This window comes from Nelumbo nucifera, chromosome 1 (assembly GCF_055504915.1).
Source record: "Nelumbo nucifera cultivar China Antique chromosome 1, China Antique-T2T, whole genome shotgun sequence".
Lineage (NCBI taxonomy): Eukaryota > Viridiplantae > Streptophyta > Magnoliopsida > Proteales > Nelumbonaceae > Nelumbo > Nelumbo nucifera.
In genome coordinates, this window is record NC_142649.1 from 171,107,866 (window position 1) to 171,122,928 (window position 15,063).

Sequence of the window (15,063 nt, forward strand, 5' to 3'; positions counted from 1 at the left end):
CCAACAGCACTGAATGACTAAAGCACATCCAAATCCATGTAAAAGTTGCATTTTGATGTTACACACCTGTCACGCAAACACCAAAAGTCCTAGGACTGATGGAATGCATCAAGCCAAGCTGTTTAACATTTAAGAAAGTCTTATGCCACCAAGATCCACAACTGGCGCCCCAATGGCTCTTACTCTGGTCAGCTTTCACACTGGAATAAGTAGCTCTTTCCACAATAGTTCTTACTCGGGTGGCAAGTGGCCATTTCCTTTGTGGATCACTAGTGGTTTCTGTGATTGTGATGGTTTTCAGTTTTCCCTCTACTCTACCTAGCCTTTTCATGATGGTTTTAATTCTTATTAGTAGAGAAAGAATAGAAGAAATAGGAAGAAGAAGAGAGGAGAGAGAGAAGAGAAATGGGAGAAGAGAAGACCCTTATGCCCCTAAGTACTTATAGTACATAAACAAGATAAAACTGAACTATTTTAACATAGTAAACAGAAAATAAACTAAACAGAATAACAAACTAAACTATTCCAACACTCCCCCTCAAGTTGGGACATAGATGTCAATTGTCAATCATGCCCAATTGTCACATAGTTCATTGTGCCGCATATGATGAAGACCCTTGGTGAAAATGTCTGCAAGTTGTTCTTCTAAGCTGACATAGGGAGTTCACCCCTCTCCACTCGCAAGTTTTTCCCTAATAAAATGCTTGTCCACTTCAATATGTTTTGTTCTATCATGGAGAATTAGGTTGGCTACAATGTTGATAACAGCTTTATTGTCACATAGGATTGTTGACTGCAAAACCCAATTCACCTAATAGGTTCTTTATCTACATGATTTCAACAACTTCATGAGACATAGCTTTGTATTCTTCTTTTGCACTAGACCTAGTCACCACACTTTATTTCTTACTTCTCCAAGTGACTAAGTTTCCTCCCATAAAGGTACAATACCCATTGGTAGACTTTCTGTCATCGACTGCCCTTGCCCAATCAGTATCTGTATACACTTCAACTTTCAAATGCCCATGTTTCTGGAAAAACAAACCAGCCCCTGGGAACTTCTTGACGCATCGAATGATCCTTTCTGTAGCTTCAAAGTGGGAAGTCTTAGGACTATGTATGAATTGACGAAGGACACCCACTACATGGGAAATGTCAGGTTTGGTCATAGACAAGTATAAGAATCTTTCTACAAGTCTTTGAAACTTCTTTGCATCTTTCAGAACCTCCCCCTGATTGTCACCCAGTTGATTATTAGGTTCAATGGGTGAATCAATTGGCTTCACTCCTAACTTGCCTGTGTCCTCTAACAAATCTAGTACATATTTCCTTTGAGAAATAAAGATGTCCTTTTGAGAGTGGGCAACTTCAATCCCAAGGAAATAGCATAGGGGGCCTAGATCTTTTACTTCGAACTTAGTGGCTAAGAATTTTTTCAACTTCTGTATTTCAGTCTTCCAATCTCTCGTGACCACTATGTCATCAACATACATAATTAGAGTTGTAATTTTCCCTTCGCCTTTCTTCACAAACAGAGTATGATTTGACAGACATTGTTTGAAGCCCACTTGTTGTACAACTAAGTGAAACTTACTAAACTAGGCCCGAGGTGACTGTTTCAACCCATATAATGATTATTTTAACCTGTACACCTTCTGCTCACTACCTTTGGCACAAAAACCTAAAGGTTGAGTCATGTACACCTCCTTTTCTAGGTCACCATTCAAGAATGCATTTTTAATATCCAATTGGTGAAGTTCTCAGTCAAGATTAACTGCCAGTGAGAGGAGAATTCTGATAGAGTTCATCTTAGCTACTAGGGCAAAGGTCTCTGCATAGTCTACTCCATACATTTGAGTAAATCCCTTTGCCACCAATCTGGCTTTGTACCTTTCTACAGTACCATTAGCCTTATGCTTTACAGTGAACACCCACTTGGACCCCACTGGTTCTTTTCCTTTAGGAAGATCCACCATCTCCCAAGTGCCATTTTTGTGCAAGGCATTAATTTCTTCTTTCATTGCATCTGTCCATTCAGGTTTGGATAAAGATTTTTCTACACTCGTAGAAATAGAAATTCTATCAATGGAGGAAAGGAACATTCGATATAAATGTGAGATATGATCATAAGACATAAAGTGAGAGATATGATGAATAGTAATACAAGATCTAACACCTTTTCTCTTAGCAATAGGAACATCAAGATCATTAATAATAGGAGGATCAATATCAAGAGGATCAAGTATATCAATGGGAACAAGTGCACTTGGTTGATGAGGATCTGCCTCTAGAAAGTTTGATGATGTTGGCCACATAGTTTCAGCTTCCTCGGCTCTTGAACTTTTTTGGTTCTTGTGGCGACGAAGGAAGACACGGAATGGATGAGGGTCAGGGAGAGAAGGTAATAGAGCTTGAATTTGTTTCTTCTCAACCCTACTCTCCCCTTGAGGAGAAATTGAGAAAAAATGTCGACTCCCAAAGAATGATATATCCATGGAGACATAGTGCTTACGTGAAGTAGGATCATAGCATCGGTAGCCCTTTTGAGATAGAGGGTAACTGAGAAAAACACAAGGGATAGCATGAGGATCAAGCTTACCACGAGTAGGGGACAAGTCTTGAACAAAGCAACGACATCCAAAGGCACGCATTGGAATAGAGGACAAAGGAGCCTTAGGAAATAGCAGTTGATGTGGGGCCTTATACTCTAGCAATGGAGACGGTATACTGTTAATGATATATGCAGCACACATAACAACATCCATCCAGAAGCGTTTCGGAACATGCATATGGAGTAATAATTCATGAGCAACTTTAAGAAGATAGACGATTTTTTCCCTCAGCAACACCGTTTTGTTGATGTGTCTTAGCACAAGAGCTCCAATGAAGGGAACCACATGAAGCAAAAAACTCCGTAAGATCACTATGAAAATATTCCTTTGTGTTGTCCAACTGGAAAATATGTATCTTAGTCTGGAATTCCGTAAAAATCATGCGTTGAAAATTTTTCATAATCTTTGGCACTTCATCTCTAGAACGCATAGGATAAATCCAAGTGTATCTGGAGTAGTCATAAATTAAAGTAATGAAGTACTAATGTCTAATCTCAGAAGGTAGAGTAATAGGGCCCCAAACATCAGAATAAACAATGTGAAAAGGAAATTCAGATCTTTTATTTCTTGAAGGAAAAGAACTTTTACAATGTTTACTCAATTAACATGTATGACACTATTACTCATTCAATGACAGAATTTAACTCTAGAAACATAAGCTTTAACGACTCAAAAGACGATGTTGAGTTGGGCCGATTTCTAGTTATTGGGCCCAGTTGTTTTTGTTCTTATTTTAAGTTGTTAAGTTAGGAAGTTGTTGGGCTTTAGGCTCATTAGCTTATGTTTTTTAAGTTGTGACTGTTCAGCTACTTTAGTAGCCGCCCTACTAAGGGCATTCTTGTAATCTTTCATTATTTTAAGTTAAGTATAAAATATAATGAGGGGTTGGCAGCCAGAACTAATTCAATTCTGGTTAACATCCCACTCTTCCTTTCCTCTCTTTTCTTCTCTACTGCTGAAACTCTTCATCTTCTTTTTTCTTTCTCTTCACAATGAAATCATCCTGATTTACAAACAGTGATTTCTACTTGGTATCAGAGCAAGGCCGAAGGTTCCTTGAGCTTTTTTCTCATGCAGCCCTAAATCAGCTGACTGCATGGTGATTTAAGAGGCTAATCAAAGATCTCAAGTAAGCCCAGTTTTTGGATTTTTTGGTGAAGTTGTTTTGCCCTGTAGCTGGTCTAGGGTTTCTCATCAAAATCAAGAAAAACTAGAGAAAGGGGGAGAGTCCTGTTTCTGTTGGACTCTTCAATTTTGACCTAGGAAGTGGCGCCCTAATTTTTTAGGTTTCCTTGGAGTTTTCTGTAGAGTGCGGTTCAAGTTCTGCTTGATTTGGAGGTTTATGGAGAGAGCGGCTGCCTCTTCTCTCTCTTCTCCCGTCCCGCATATTACAGTAATTTTCATCTAATCTTCTTGCATCTTACAGTAATTTCCTTTGCACCTTTTGAGAAGTATGGATGGTCACGGAGTTGAAAACAAGCCCGTGAGTGAAATGGGACCAGTGAGAGGAGGTGCTGGAGACCTTTCTGGGGCTGGGACCATTACTACAATTAAGTTGGATGGTTCAAATTACTTAGAATGGTCACAATCTGCAAAGATGGCCATTGGTGCTCGTGGGAAGTTAGGGTATATCGCTGGTGAAGAAGTGAAACCTGAAACTAACAGCTCCCGGTGGGTACAAGAACTGTATAATGATGACTTGGCTGTGTAATTTCATGCTGCCCCATATAAGTAAAAACTTTTTATGGACAAATACAACTAAGGAAATATGGGATGGGGTTGTAGAAATCTATTCACAGAGGGAGAATGTTGCTAGGACTTATCAATTGAGAAATCAAATTATTGCTATAAGGCAGAGAGATAGACCTATTGCAGTTTACTTTTCAGCCCTTAAAACCCTGTGGCAGGAGATTGACCATCTGGAGACAGTTCCTAGAAAAGTATAGGGTTTTTGAATTTCTTGTTGACCTTAATCCCAAGTATGATATTGCAAGACAGTACATTCTTTCCAGGGACAGTGTTACCCTCTCCAAGGTATATGCTTTTGTATAAGGGGAGGAGAGCAGGAGAAATGTGATGATGAAAATTTCTGGTTTTGATTAGTCGCCATGGTTAGCACTGTGAGACCTAAACAAGGTGGAGACTGGGGTGGTAGTGAAATCAAGAAGGTAAACAAAAAAAGATTTGATTTGTGACTACTGTAAGAAGCCTAAACACACAAGAGATGCTTGTTGTAAGCTTCATCCACATCTTGTGCCGAATAGACTAAAAAATAAGAAGGAAAATGCTCACATGGCAGTCACTAGTGACATTCCGGCCCCTCCTACTACAACTGCTCTGGAGTCTATTGCAGCTATTGCAGTAAGGGCCGAACTTGAGAGGTATGGGCAGTTTCTGAACCAGCGGGGTACAACCAGTTCTAGTTCAGCAATAGGTGGACAGCAAGGTACAAGTGGTTCTAGTGGAGTTCATTCTACTTCCTTTGCTCAAATAGATAATTCACATGCCACTACAAATTATGTTTCTACTTCAGGTAAGGAGGGACCCCCTTGGATTATAGATTTTGGAGCCTCATAACACATGACCCATAGCTCCACTATTTTTTCCTCTTACTAGCTCTGTTTTGGCAGAGACAGGGCCTCCGCAGCTAATGCATCTCATGTTCCTATTGCTGGGAAGGGATCTGTCAAGCTTAGTGATTCCATTTCTCTTCCCTTTGTCCTTCATGTTCCCAGATTGAGCACTAATTTGTTATCTATTAGTAGTTTGATTAAAAACCTGAACTGTTCAGTAATTTTTTCTCCTGGTCATTGTATCTTGCAAGATCTAGATTCAAAGATGACGATTGGGAGTGGTCGTGAAGTGAATGGAATCTACCTCCTGGATGTGCTTCCTTCTCATCAGACTCATCATGTCAGCAAGGACAGTAAGTCAGGGTCTGTGGGTCGGATTATGCCTTGGTATAATTGTTTAGGTCATTTTCCCTTTTCTTCTTTGAATCTATTAGTTTGTGAAGTTTGGAGTGTGAAGGTTGTCAACTTGGAAAGCATTGTAGACATTTCTTTAAAGCCATTAATAAAAGGTGTTCTTCTTTTGATGTTATTCATTCTAATGTGTGGGGACCTTATCATGTTCCTTCTATGGGTGGTTACCGATATTTTCTCTTATTTGTGGATGATTTCTCTCGATATTCTTGGGTTTACTTGATGAGATCTTGAGATGAGGTACCATCCTTGGTAAGGCAATTTCATCAGATGGTGCTAACACAGTTTGGAACACGAATAAAGGTATTTAGATCCGACAATGCCAGGGAATATTTTGAAAAACACCTTTCTTCATATCTGTCAGAATATGGTGTTGTCCATCAGAGCAATTGTTCCTACAGCCCACAATAGAATGGTGTTGCAGAAAGGAAGAATAGACACATTGTTGAGATTTTAAGAAGCATGATGATCACATCTACAGTTCCAGTTCGATTTTGGGGTGATGCAGTTCTTACAGCAGTATATTTGATTAACAATGTGCCTTCTCGTATACTTGGATTCAGCACCCCATTCAGTCTTCTTTTTCCTGAGGGGGAGATGTTTCATATTCCTCTCAGGGTGTTTGGGTGTGTTTGCTTTGCACATATCCTTGGCCCTCACCGCTCGGAACTTGACCCGAAGGCAAAGAAGTGTGTCTTCCTTGGATATGCAAAAAATCAGAAAGGTACTGCTGCTATGATCCAGTCTCTGGGAATCGGTATGTTACTATGGATGTCGCTTTTTTTGAGTCCACATACTTCTTCTCGAAGAATCATTCTCAGGGGGAGTGTTTTAGGGAAGTGAGTGAGCAGTCTATCCCTCTCCCAATTCCAGTCCCTGTGTCCACTCCTGTGTCACCTACCTTATCACCTCCCTTGTGTCCTGCTTCTCAACGTTACTCACGACAGAGACTTCACAGGGAGGTTGATTCCACTGAAGTAGAACTCACATCATTTCCTATTGGTTCCTTGGAGACTCCAGATTCAGCTAACACAGATTCAGGTATTCCTCTTGATCCCTCTACTCCCATTGATTCTACTAATCCTGTTACAGATAACCTGGACCTTCCTATTGCCCTCAGAAAAGGGAAGAAAAAGCGTATTGCTCATTGTATTTTACAGTACTTGTCCTACAGTGGACTTTCTCCTTTCTATCGTGCTTTTCTTTCCTGTCTTGACTCTGTGTCTATACCCAAGGGTGTTAGTGAGGCTCTCTCCAATCCAAACCTGAGTGGAAGGCAACTATGCAGGAAGAGATGGAAGCTTTAATTAAAAATCAAACATGAGAGATTGTGGACCTACCAAAGGGCAAGGAGACTGTTGGATGCAGATAGGTTTACACAGTAAAATATAAGGCAGATGGAAGTATAGAAAGGTACAAGGCCCGACTTGCTGCAAAAGGATACACACAGACCTATGGTACTGATTACTTAGAGACCTTTGCACCCGTTGCAAAGATGAACTTTGTTCGGATACTTCTTTCTCTTGTTGCCACATACTCTTGGCCCCTGTTTCAACTTGATGTGAAGAATGCTTTCCTAAATGGGGATCTACAAGAGGAAGTGTATATGGATCTTCCTACTGGCTTCTATAGTGATGCTGAAAAGGGAAAGGTATGTAGGCTTAAGAAGTCACTTTATGTCTTGAAACAATCACCCAGAGCATGGTTTGACAGGTTCAGGAAGGCCTTGGTTGCTTTTGGCTACACTCAGACTCAATCCAATCATACCTTGTTTGTGAAACGAAGGGGATCCTTGGTGTTAGTCCTAATTGTTTATGTGGATGATATTGTTGTCACAAGGAATGACCTAAGTGAGATTGATTGTTTGAAGAAGAATCTCCAACAAAGAATTTGAAATTAAGGATCTTGGAGAACTTAGATACTTCTTAGGCATTGAAGTTGCAAGATCAAAACATGGAATTTTTATCTCTCAGAGGAAGTATGTCTTGGATCTTCTTCAAGAAACAGGGAAGCTTGGAACAAAGGCCTTCAATACTCCTATTGATCAGAATCACAGAATTAATGCATCAGAAGGTGAGCCAGTAAAGGACATTGGGAGATATCAGAGACTTGTGGGGCGGTTGCTATACTTGTGTATGACAAGACCGGACATTTCCTATGCAGTAAGTGTGGTAAGGCAATACATGCATGCTCCACAAGTCCAGCATTGGGAGGTTGTTGACAGATGAAGATTGGGCAGGATGCCTTGATGACAGGAGATCTACTTCAGGAGTATGCACCCTTGTTGGGGGTAACCTTGTCTCTTGGAAGAGTAAGAAACAGACAGTGGTGGTAATCTGGATCCATTCCCTATTGGGAGAAATTGGTATACAGGCAGAAGAACTTATGATGTTGTACTGTGATAATCAGGCAGCAATTAACATTGCCCATAACCCAGTTCAGCATGACCGGACTAAGCACATTGAAGTGGATAGACATTTCACCAGAGAGAGGGTGACTTCTGGGGAAGTTTGTCTCCCATACATTGCTTCTGATCTGCAACTTGCTGATGTTCTTACAAAAGGTGTTGCAAGGAACAAGCTGGAGCATGATCTACGCAAGTTGGGAATGTGTGACATTTACTCCCAACTTGAGGGGGAGTGTTGAGTTGGGCCGATTTCTTGTTATTGGGCCCAATTGTTTTTGTTCTTATTTTAAGTTGTTAGGCTTTAGGCCCATTAGCTTATATTTTTTAAGTTGTGATTGTTCAGCTACTTTAGTAGCCGCCCTACTAAGGGCATTCTTGTAATCTTTCATTCTTTTAAGTTAATTATAAAATATAATGAGGGGTTGGCGGCCATAACCAATTCAATTCTGGTTAACATCCCACTCTTCCTTTCCTCTCTTTTCTTCTCTACTGTTGAAACTCTTCATCTTCTTTTTCTTTCTCTTCACAAGGAAATCATCCTGATTTACAACAGTGATTTTTCTACTACGACTATGCCATAAGTAGGCATGACTCTCACTAGACGAACTCAAAGACTCTATAGCCACAAGACCATCTTTATTCTCCAATGCGTAGAGGCCATCTACCACCCTTCCTCTACCAATTATCCTCCTCAAGGTCAAATCCTGAAACACACAAGAAGGAAAGAAGGTTAGTGAACAATTCAAAGAGTGAATGATACTACTAATGGAAAGTAAATTAATAGGCAATTTTGGAACATGCAACACATAAGAGAGGGTAAGACCAAGGGGAAGGGAGATGGTTCTTTGACCAGCTATGATGGAGAATGACACATCAGCCAGCCTCACCTTATCTCTCCCAGAGAGGAGGTTATATGCCTAAAATAACCTCCAACTTACCAGTCATGTGATTTGAAGCTCTAGAGTCAATTATCCAGGGAGAATCAGATGTATGAGATGACACATGGAATGTAGTGGCAGAGTTACTTGATGTAGATGCAAAGGAGGTAGAAGGAGTAGGGCCAGAATCCATCTGGCAAAGTGTCCTACCATATAACTCCAGATGGTCACGAAAAGAATTGATGATCTCTTCCTTAGGACCGAAACCAAAGTGACGCTCTTGAGGTACCATGGGACTAGTCTCTTGAGATGCCACATTTGTTGAGTTATACTATTTCTGATTATGTTGAGCTGGCTTCTTACTATCAGATGCTGATTTCTTACTTAATTCCTGAGCCCACTTAGGCTTCCCATGGAGATCCCAACATGTGTCTCCAGTGTGCCTAGACTTCTGACAGTGAGTGCATCAAAGTTTGTCTTTGTCATCTACCCTCTTTTGTAAATCACCCTTCTTAAAAGAGCCCCCGCCATTTGCACTTGTACTCCCCTGTACTGCCAATGCAACTGGCTCCCCCTCTACACAATTCATCACACTTCTTCTAATCTCTTCAGACTAAACTAAGGCATAAACCTCCTGGACTGAAGGTAAGTCTTTACTGCCCAAGATTTGTACTCAAATAGACTCATACATTTGGTTCATCCCCAAAAGAAAAGCAAATACTCGTTGTTGGGAGACAAGTGACTTGTAGGCCTTTGCGTCTTCATCACATTTCCAATCCACACTTTGATAATGATCCAGTTCCTTCCAAATTGATGTCAAGTCTGATTAATACATTGAGAAACTTCTCTCCCTCTGCTTGCAAGTAGAGGATTCAGCTTGCAATTGGTATATCTTTGCATAATGCCTCTACTCCAAATAGGTAGATTTTGCTTTCTCCCATTTTTCACAAGTTGTTTCATCCCACATAAATGTCTTCCTTACTTGTGGCAATATGGAAACTAAGAGCCATGACATCATCATACTATTCTCTTGGTTCCACCTGTCATGTTCAGCACCTTTAGTCTTTGGTTCCTTCACTTTACCATTAACATACTCTTATCTTCCCCCTAGTAGTATTATAGAGTTTAGTTCCCCTGGACCATTCAAGGTAATTTAGTCCATCAAAGGAAATTACAGCCATGGGGAAACTCATATCCAGCCCCCACTCATTCCGTTTTGACCTCCAGGAATCCCAAAAGTTGCAGAATTCTCAGAAGACATGTTTAGTTCACTATTCGGCCTCAACACACACCCTAAGACCCCTCCTGATACCAAAAAGCAGTCCTAGAAACACACCAGAGATACAGCCCACATGCACACACTGCAATCTGGACACAGTCTGAATACAGACCAGCTTTAATTCTCCAAAAAGGATTTTTTTTATGTTGATTTCAGTGCTGTACAGCCTTAACAGTTACAATCCACCAAACTTTCATATCATCTAAACACACCAACTACCAGGAGGGGTCATTAAACAGTGCCGTCACACCAAAAAGGTTAAAAAATAGGTCATCCATGATCTACAGGTGTTCCATTTTCAGGTACAGGATCACACGATCCATAGAAAAGAGGTTAGAACCTCACAACTTCTCTGATAGCACTCAGCAGTCTTGATTCATTGTTTTTTTTTTCCTTGGTACACAACCAAGAGAAAAGGAGAAGAATTAAATTTTGTATCAGTCGTAGGTTGCCTTTTCTTACTCCAGTCTGGAGAAGACAGCAAGATGGAGAAGAAAAGACTTGTTCGGTCTGCTCTCACACCCAGTAGAACCGCTCTGATACCATAGTAGCAGAGAAAGAATAAAAGAAATAGGAAGAAGAGGAGAGAGAGAGAAGAGAGATGGGAGAAGAGAAGAGAGTTTTTGGAGAGACTATCAGTTCTGGCAGCGCCAGAATATTTTATTATATATAGGGCGTCACTTAAAAGAAGGGAAAAAGACTCTTATGCCCCTATGGTACTTACAGTACATAAACAAGATAAAACCGAACTATTTTAACATAGTAAACAGAAAATAAACTAAACAGAATAACAAACTAAACTATTCCAACAATTCTATTCTAGGTAACCCTTCTCCCATGTGACTCCTATGATTTGAACCTGGGGTTGGGGGGTAGGCTCTGATACCAAATGTTACATATCCAACTAATATGGCACAAACCCTGGAACTAACGGGACATTTCAAGCCAATCTGTAAACCTTTAGGATAGTAACAATTAAAGAACATAGAAGAGTTTGACAAAGGGAAGAAAGAGGTCAACATAAAGTAATGATGTTCGGTTTCCTTTCATATTGTCCAAATTCTGTCATGTTTAGTTCTGTTACCTGCTGTACTCTTTCAAATAAGCTAGTAATTTGATCAAGAGACCTTTTAACTTGGTGATCAAAATACCTAAATCTTTCTAAGGAATGTCAAGGAATTAGACTGACACCCTTGAGGCCTTGATGGTAGTACAGCAGGTAACAGAACTAAACATGACAAAATTTGGACAATAGGAAAGGAAACCGAACATCATTACTTTATGTTTACCTCTTTCTTCCCATTGTCAAACTCTTCTATGTTCTTTAATTGTTACTGTTCTTTAATTATGCATAAGTTGCTCACTTATGCATCATCTTTTTTAAACTATTTATTTAGATGTTTCTCTGAGTCCTTGCCATACATCTATTATGACCTATTTACCTATAGTGCTTTCCCTAAAAATTATTACTTTTATTTTAGATAAGCATTTTTATAGCAACACTAGCTTGAAATTTTAACTTTAAGGATGGATAATTGAGGTTTACAGTTTACTATTTCTTATTTTCTATATCTCTTGTCAATTACCTTTGCAAATTTACTTAAAAGTAAATTGACATCATTTTTTTTTATCAGTGAAGTAAATTGGCATCATGTATTCTCCTGTTTTGCCTGTGAAATAAATTTTGTACTCAAAGTGGTTTTAATTTTTTATCAACGTTTGTTATAATGTTAACCCTACATGAATTAAATGGTACGCATTATACTTCTACAATTGTGTCTATAGCTGATCCAAACTTGCAGGTGTGGCAAGAATTCTGGATCACAGGAGATTGTGATGGACGAGGTATCCCTGTATCAAACCCAAATGGTCCACTGGACCATGACCTTTTCATGTTATGTTCCAGGGACACCATCAAGCTCCTGAGGAATCATCCCAGTCTTGCTCTTTGGGTTGGTGGGAATGAACAAACTCCCCCAGATGATATTAACACAGCATTGAAAAATGACCTGAAGCTTCATCCATATTTTCAAAGCTTAAGTGAAACAAGAAATGCCTTAGAAGATTTACCTATGACATCTGAAGATCCTAGTCAATATCTTGATGGTACTCGTATTTACATTCAAGGATCTATGTGGGACGGCTTTGCAGATGGAAAGGGAGATTTCACTGATGGGCCTTATGAAATTCAGAATCCTGAAGATTTCTTCAAGGACAGTTTCTACAATTATGGGTTCAACCCGGAGGTTGGTTCCGTGGGCATGCCCGTTGCAGCTACCATAAGAGCAACAATGCCTCCAGAAGGGTGGCAAATTCCATTGCTGAAAAAGCTATCTAATGGTTATACAGAAGAAATCTCAAACCCTATATGGGAATATCATAAATATATTCCCTATTCAAAGCCATCACTGGTTCATGATCAGATTGAATTGTATGGCTCCCCAAAGGATCTTGATGATTTCTGTGAAAAGGTAACAAAGAAAAGAATATTATCTCTACGTGCAGATTACACATTTGCCTCCTGTTTCCAGTTCTTATTGACTTGCATAATTATGATCAGGCACAACTTGTTAACTACATCCAATATAGAGCTTTACTGGAGGGCTGGACTTCTCGTATGTGGACCAAATACACAGGTGTTCTAATTTGGAAAACTCAGAATCCTTGGACAGGTCTGCGAGGTCAATTTTATGATCATCTCCATGACCAAACAGCAGGTTTCTATGGCTGTCGGTGTGCTGCAGAACCGATTCATGTCCAGCTCAATCTAGCAACATATTTTATAGAGGTAACTTGTATGTGGCTGCTATTTTAATAAAGTAACAGGCTCAAAACCCTTGTTAGGTTTGAAGAGTGTTAATTGTAGTTTCTTCCTTAAGCAGGTTGTGAACACCACCTCGGATGAATTATCCGATGTAGCAGTAGAAGCTTCAGTGTGGGATCTAGAAGGAACATGTCCATACTACAAGGTTACTGAGAAACTTTCAGTTCCGCCTAAGAGAACTTTACCCATAATTGAGATGAAGTATCCAAAATCCAAAAATCCTAAGCCAGTCTATTTTCTTCTTCTCAAGCTATTTAACGCATCAGACTATGGCATTCTTTCTAGGAACTTTTATTGGTTGCATCTGCCTGGTGGAGACTATAAATTGTTGGAGCCATATAGGAAAAAGAAAATACCCCTCAAGATAACATCAAAAGTCCTCATCAAGGGGTCTACTTACGAGATTCAAATGAACGTGGAGAACACGTCTAAGAAGCCAACCAACAAAAGTCTAATATACAAGAGTAATGTGGCAGATGAACAAATTGGTAATGATTATGAAATGCATATGATGGAACCATTACAAGGATGGTCAGAGGAGAGACGTGAAGTTGGATTTTTGCAGAGGATCTATAGACATTTCTCAAGGGCAGATGATGGTTTGAGAGTTGTGGAAATGAATGGGAATGACTCGGGTGTTGCTTTCTTCCTCCATTTCTCTGTCCATGCTGCACGGAAGGAAGGAAAAGAAGGGGAAGACACGAGAATTCTCCCAGTCCATTATTCTGATAACTATTTCTCATTGGTGCCAGGTGAGACTATGCCCATCACTATTTCTTTCGAGGTACCACCAGGGGTGACTCCCCGTGTCACCCTTCGAGGCTGGAATTACCATAATGAGCACTCTGTCTGTTGATTCCTTTTGGGTCATGGCCAATTGCAGTTGCAAATTTCACTAGAAAGATATCGTTTTCTTTACAAGCTAGACTATTGCTTGGGATGGTTCAAATGTTACTAGTCAGAAGAAAATTCTTCTCCTGGAGACTTCTTTTTTGTTTTAAGGATGCCATTCTGTAATGAACAATCATTAACTATTGGGAAATAAAGATATTGCTGTCAATTTGTGAGAACCTTACTTTCTCTGTATTATTTTCTGTTAATTAATAAAGATAATGGTCTGTTCATCTATGATGCGACTTTCCCTTTTCTTCTCTGTTTTTCATATTTTTTTGAGAACCCCTGCCAATTTTTTTTATCCCCGTGACCAGAGGTGAGCTACTAACGTTCAATCATCACTCCCCTACGATTACGAATGCATCTAAAATATTTTGAGTATCAAGCAACGTAAGACATTGCATATTGCATAATCGTCTTTAGTTTTAAATTTGGGTAAATTACAAGGACCCCCTTGTACTATGGGCTTAGTGATAAAGACCTTCCTATACTTTAATTTGCAATAAAGACCCCCATGAACTTTAGCCATTAGACAAAGACCCTCTCTATTAACGTTCCATCAGTTAACTTCGAAAAAGATTCTGAATCATGTATAAAATATTTTAAATGTTCGAATTACCCTAATCTAATTTATCTTTTTCTTTAATTTTTAATTTATCAAATCATCTTACTTTTATTTACACTTTGTACTATTCTTACTTGAATGTTTGCCCCGAAACCAAAGTGACGACGATGGTTTACAACGCAACATTTTGCCCCAGTTGCCATTAAACCCATTGAAATGGTAATAACCGATTGCATAGTTTTGGGCTCACAGAACAAACATCATCGTGTAAGCCTTATCCTAACTCAAAGGAATCGGCTACATCAATTTTGTGTCAAAATCCTAGGTTTGGGATACAGGACCATTAACCTGTCTAAGGCTTACAAATTAAAAAAAAAAAAAAAAGAGATGAGGACAAAAAATAGTTCCCCAATAGAGGTCTAATAGGCTAAAACTTGAAGTAACGAATTGGGTGTTGGGACTTGGAAGCACTCTCCGGTCTCCACCAGATTGAAAAAATATTCTGTATATGCAATACTACACGAATCAAATGATATATAGATCATGGCTTCAAAAATCCGAATTTCTGGATTATCAAGAAAGTACTTCTTGAATTCTGAACAAGTTGAATGGGTAAGAAA

At 39.5% G+C, this 15,063-nt stretch overlaps 1 protein-coding gene across 2 annotated transcripts in view; it reads left to right on the plus strand.

The window, feature by feature from the left end:
- LOC104596494 (glycoside hydrolase family 2 protein) overlaps positions 1-14,112 on the plus strand; it is a 64,792-nt gene extending 50,680 nt beyond the window's left edge. For both annotated transcript variants that reach the window (XM_088895228.1, XM_010257681.3), the window contains 3 exons: positions 11,963-12,631; positions 12,721-12,948; positions 13,043-14,112. In XM_088895228.1, coding sequence (XP_088751354.1) covers positions 11,963-12,631; positions 12,721-12,948; positions 13,043-13,840 — 1,695 coding nt within the window. In that variant the 3' untranslated portion in view covers positions 13,841-14,112. The remainder of the gene's footprint in view (positions 1-11,962; positions 12,632-12,720; positions 12,949-13,042) is intronic.
- The last annotated feature ends 951 nt before the right edge of the window (positions 14,113-15,063 follow it).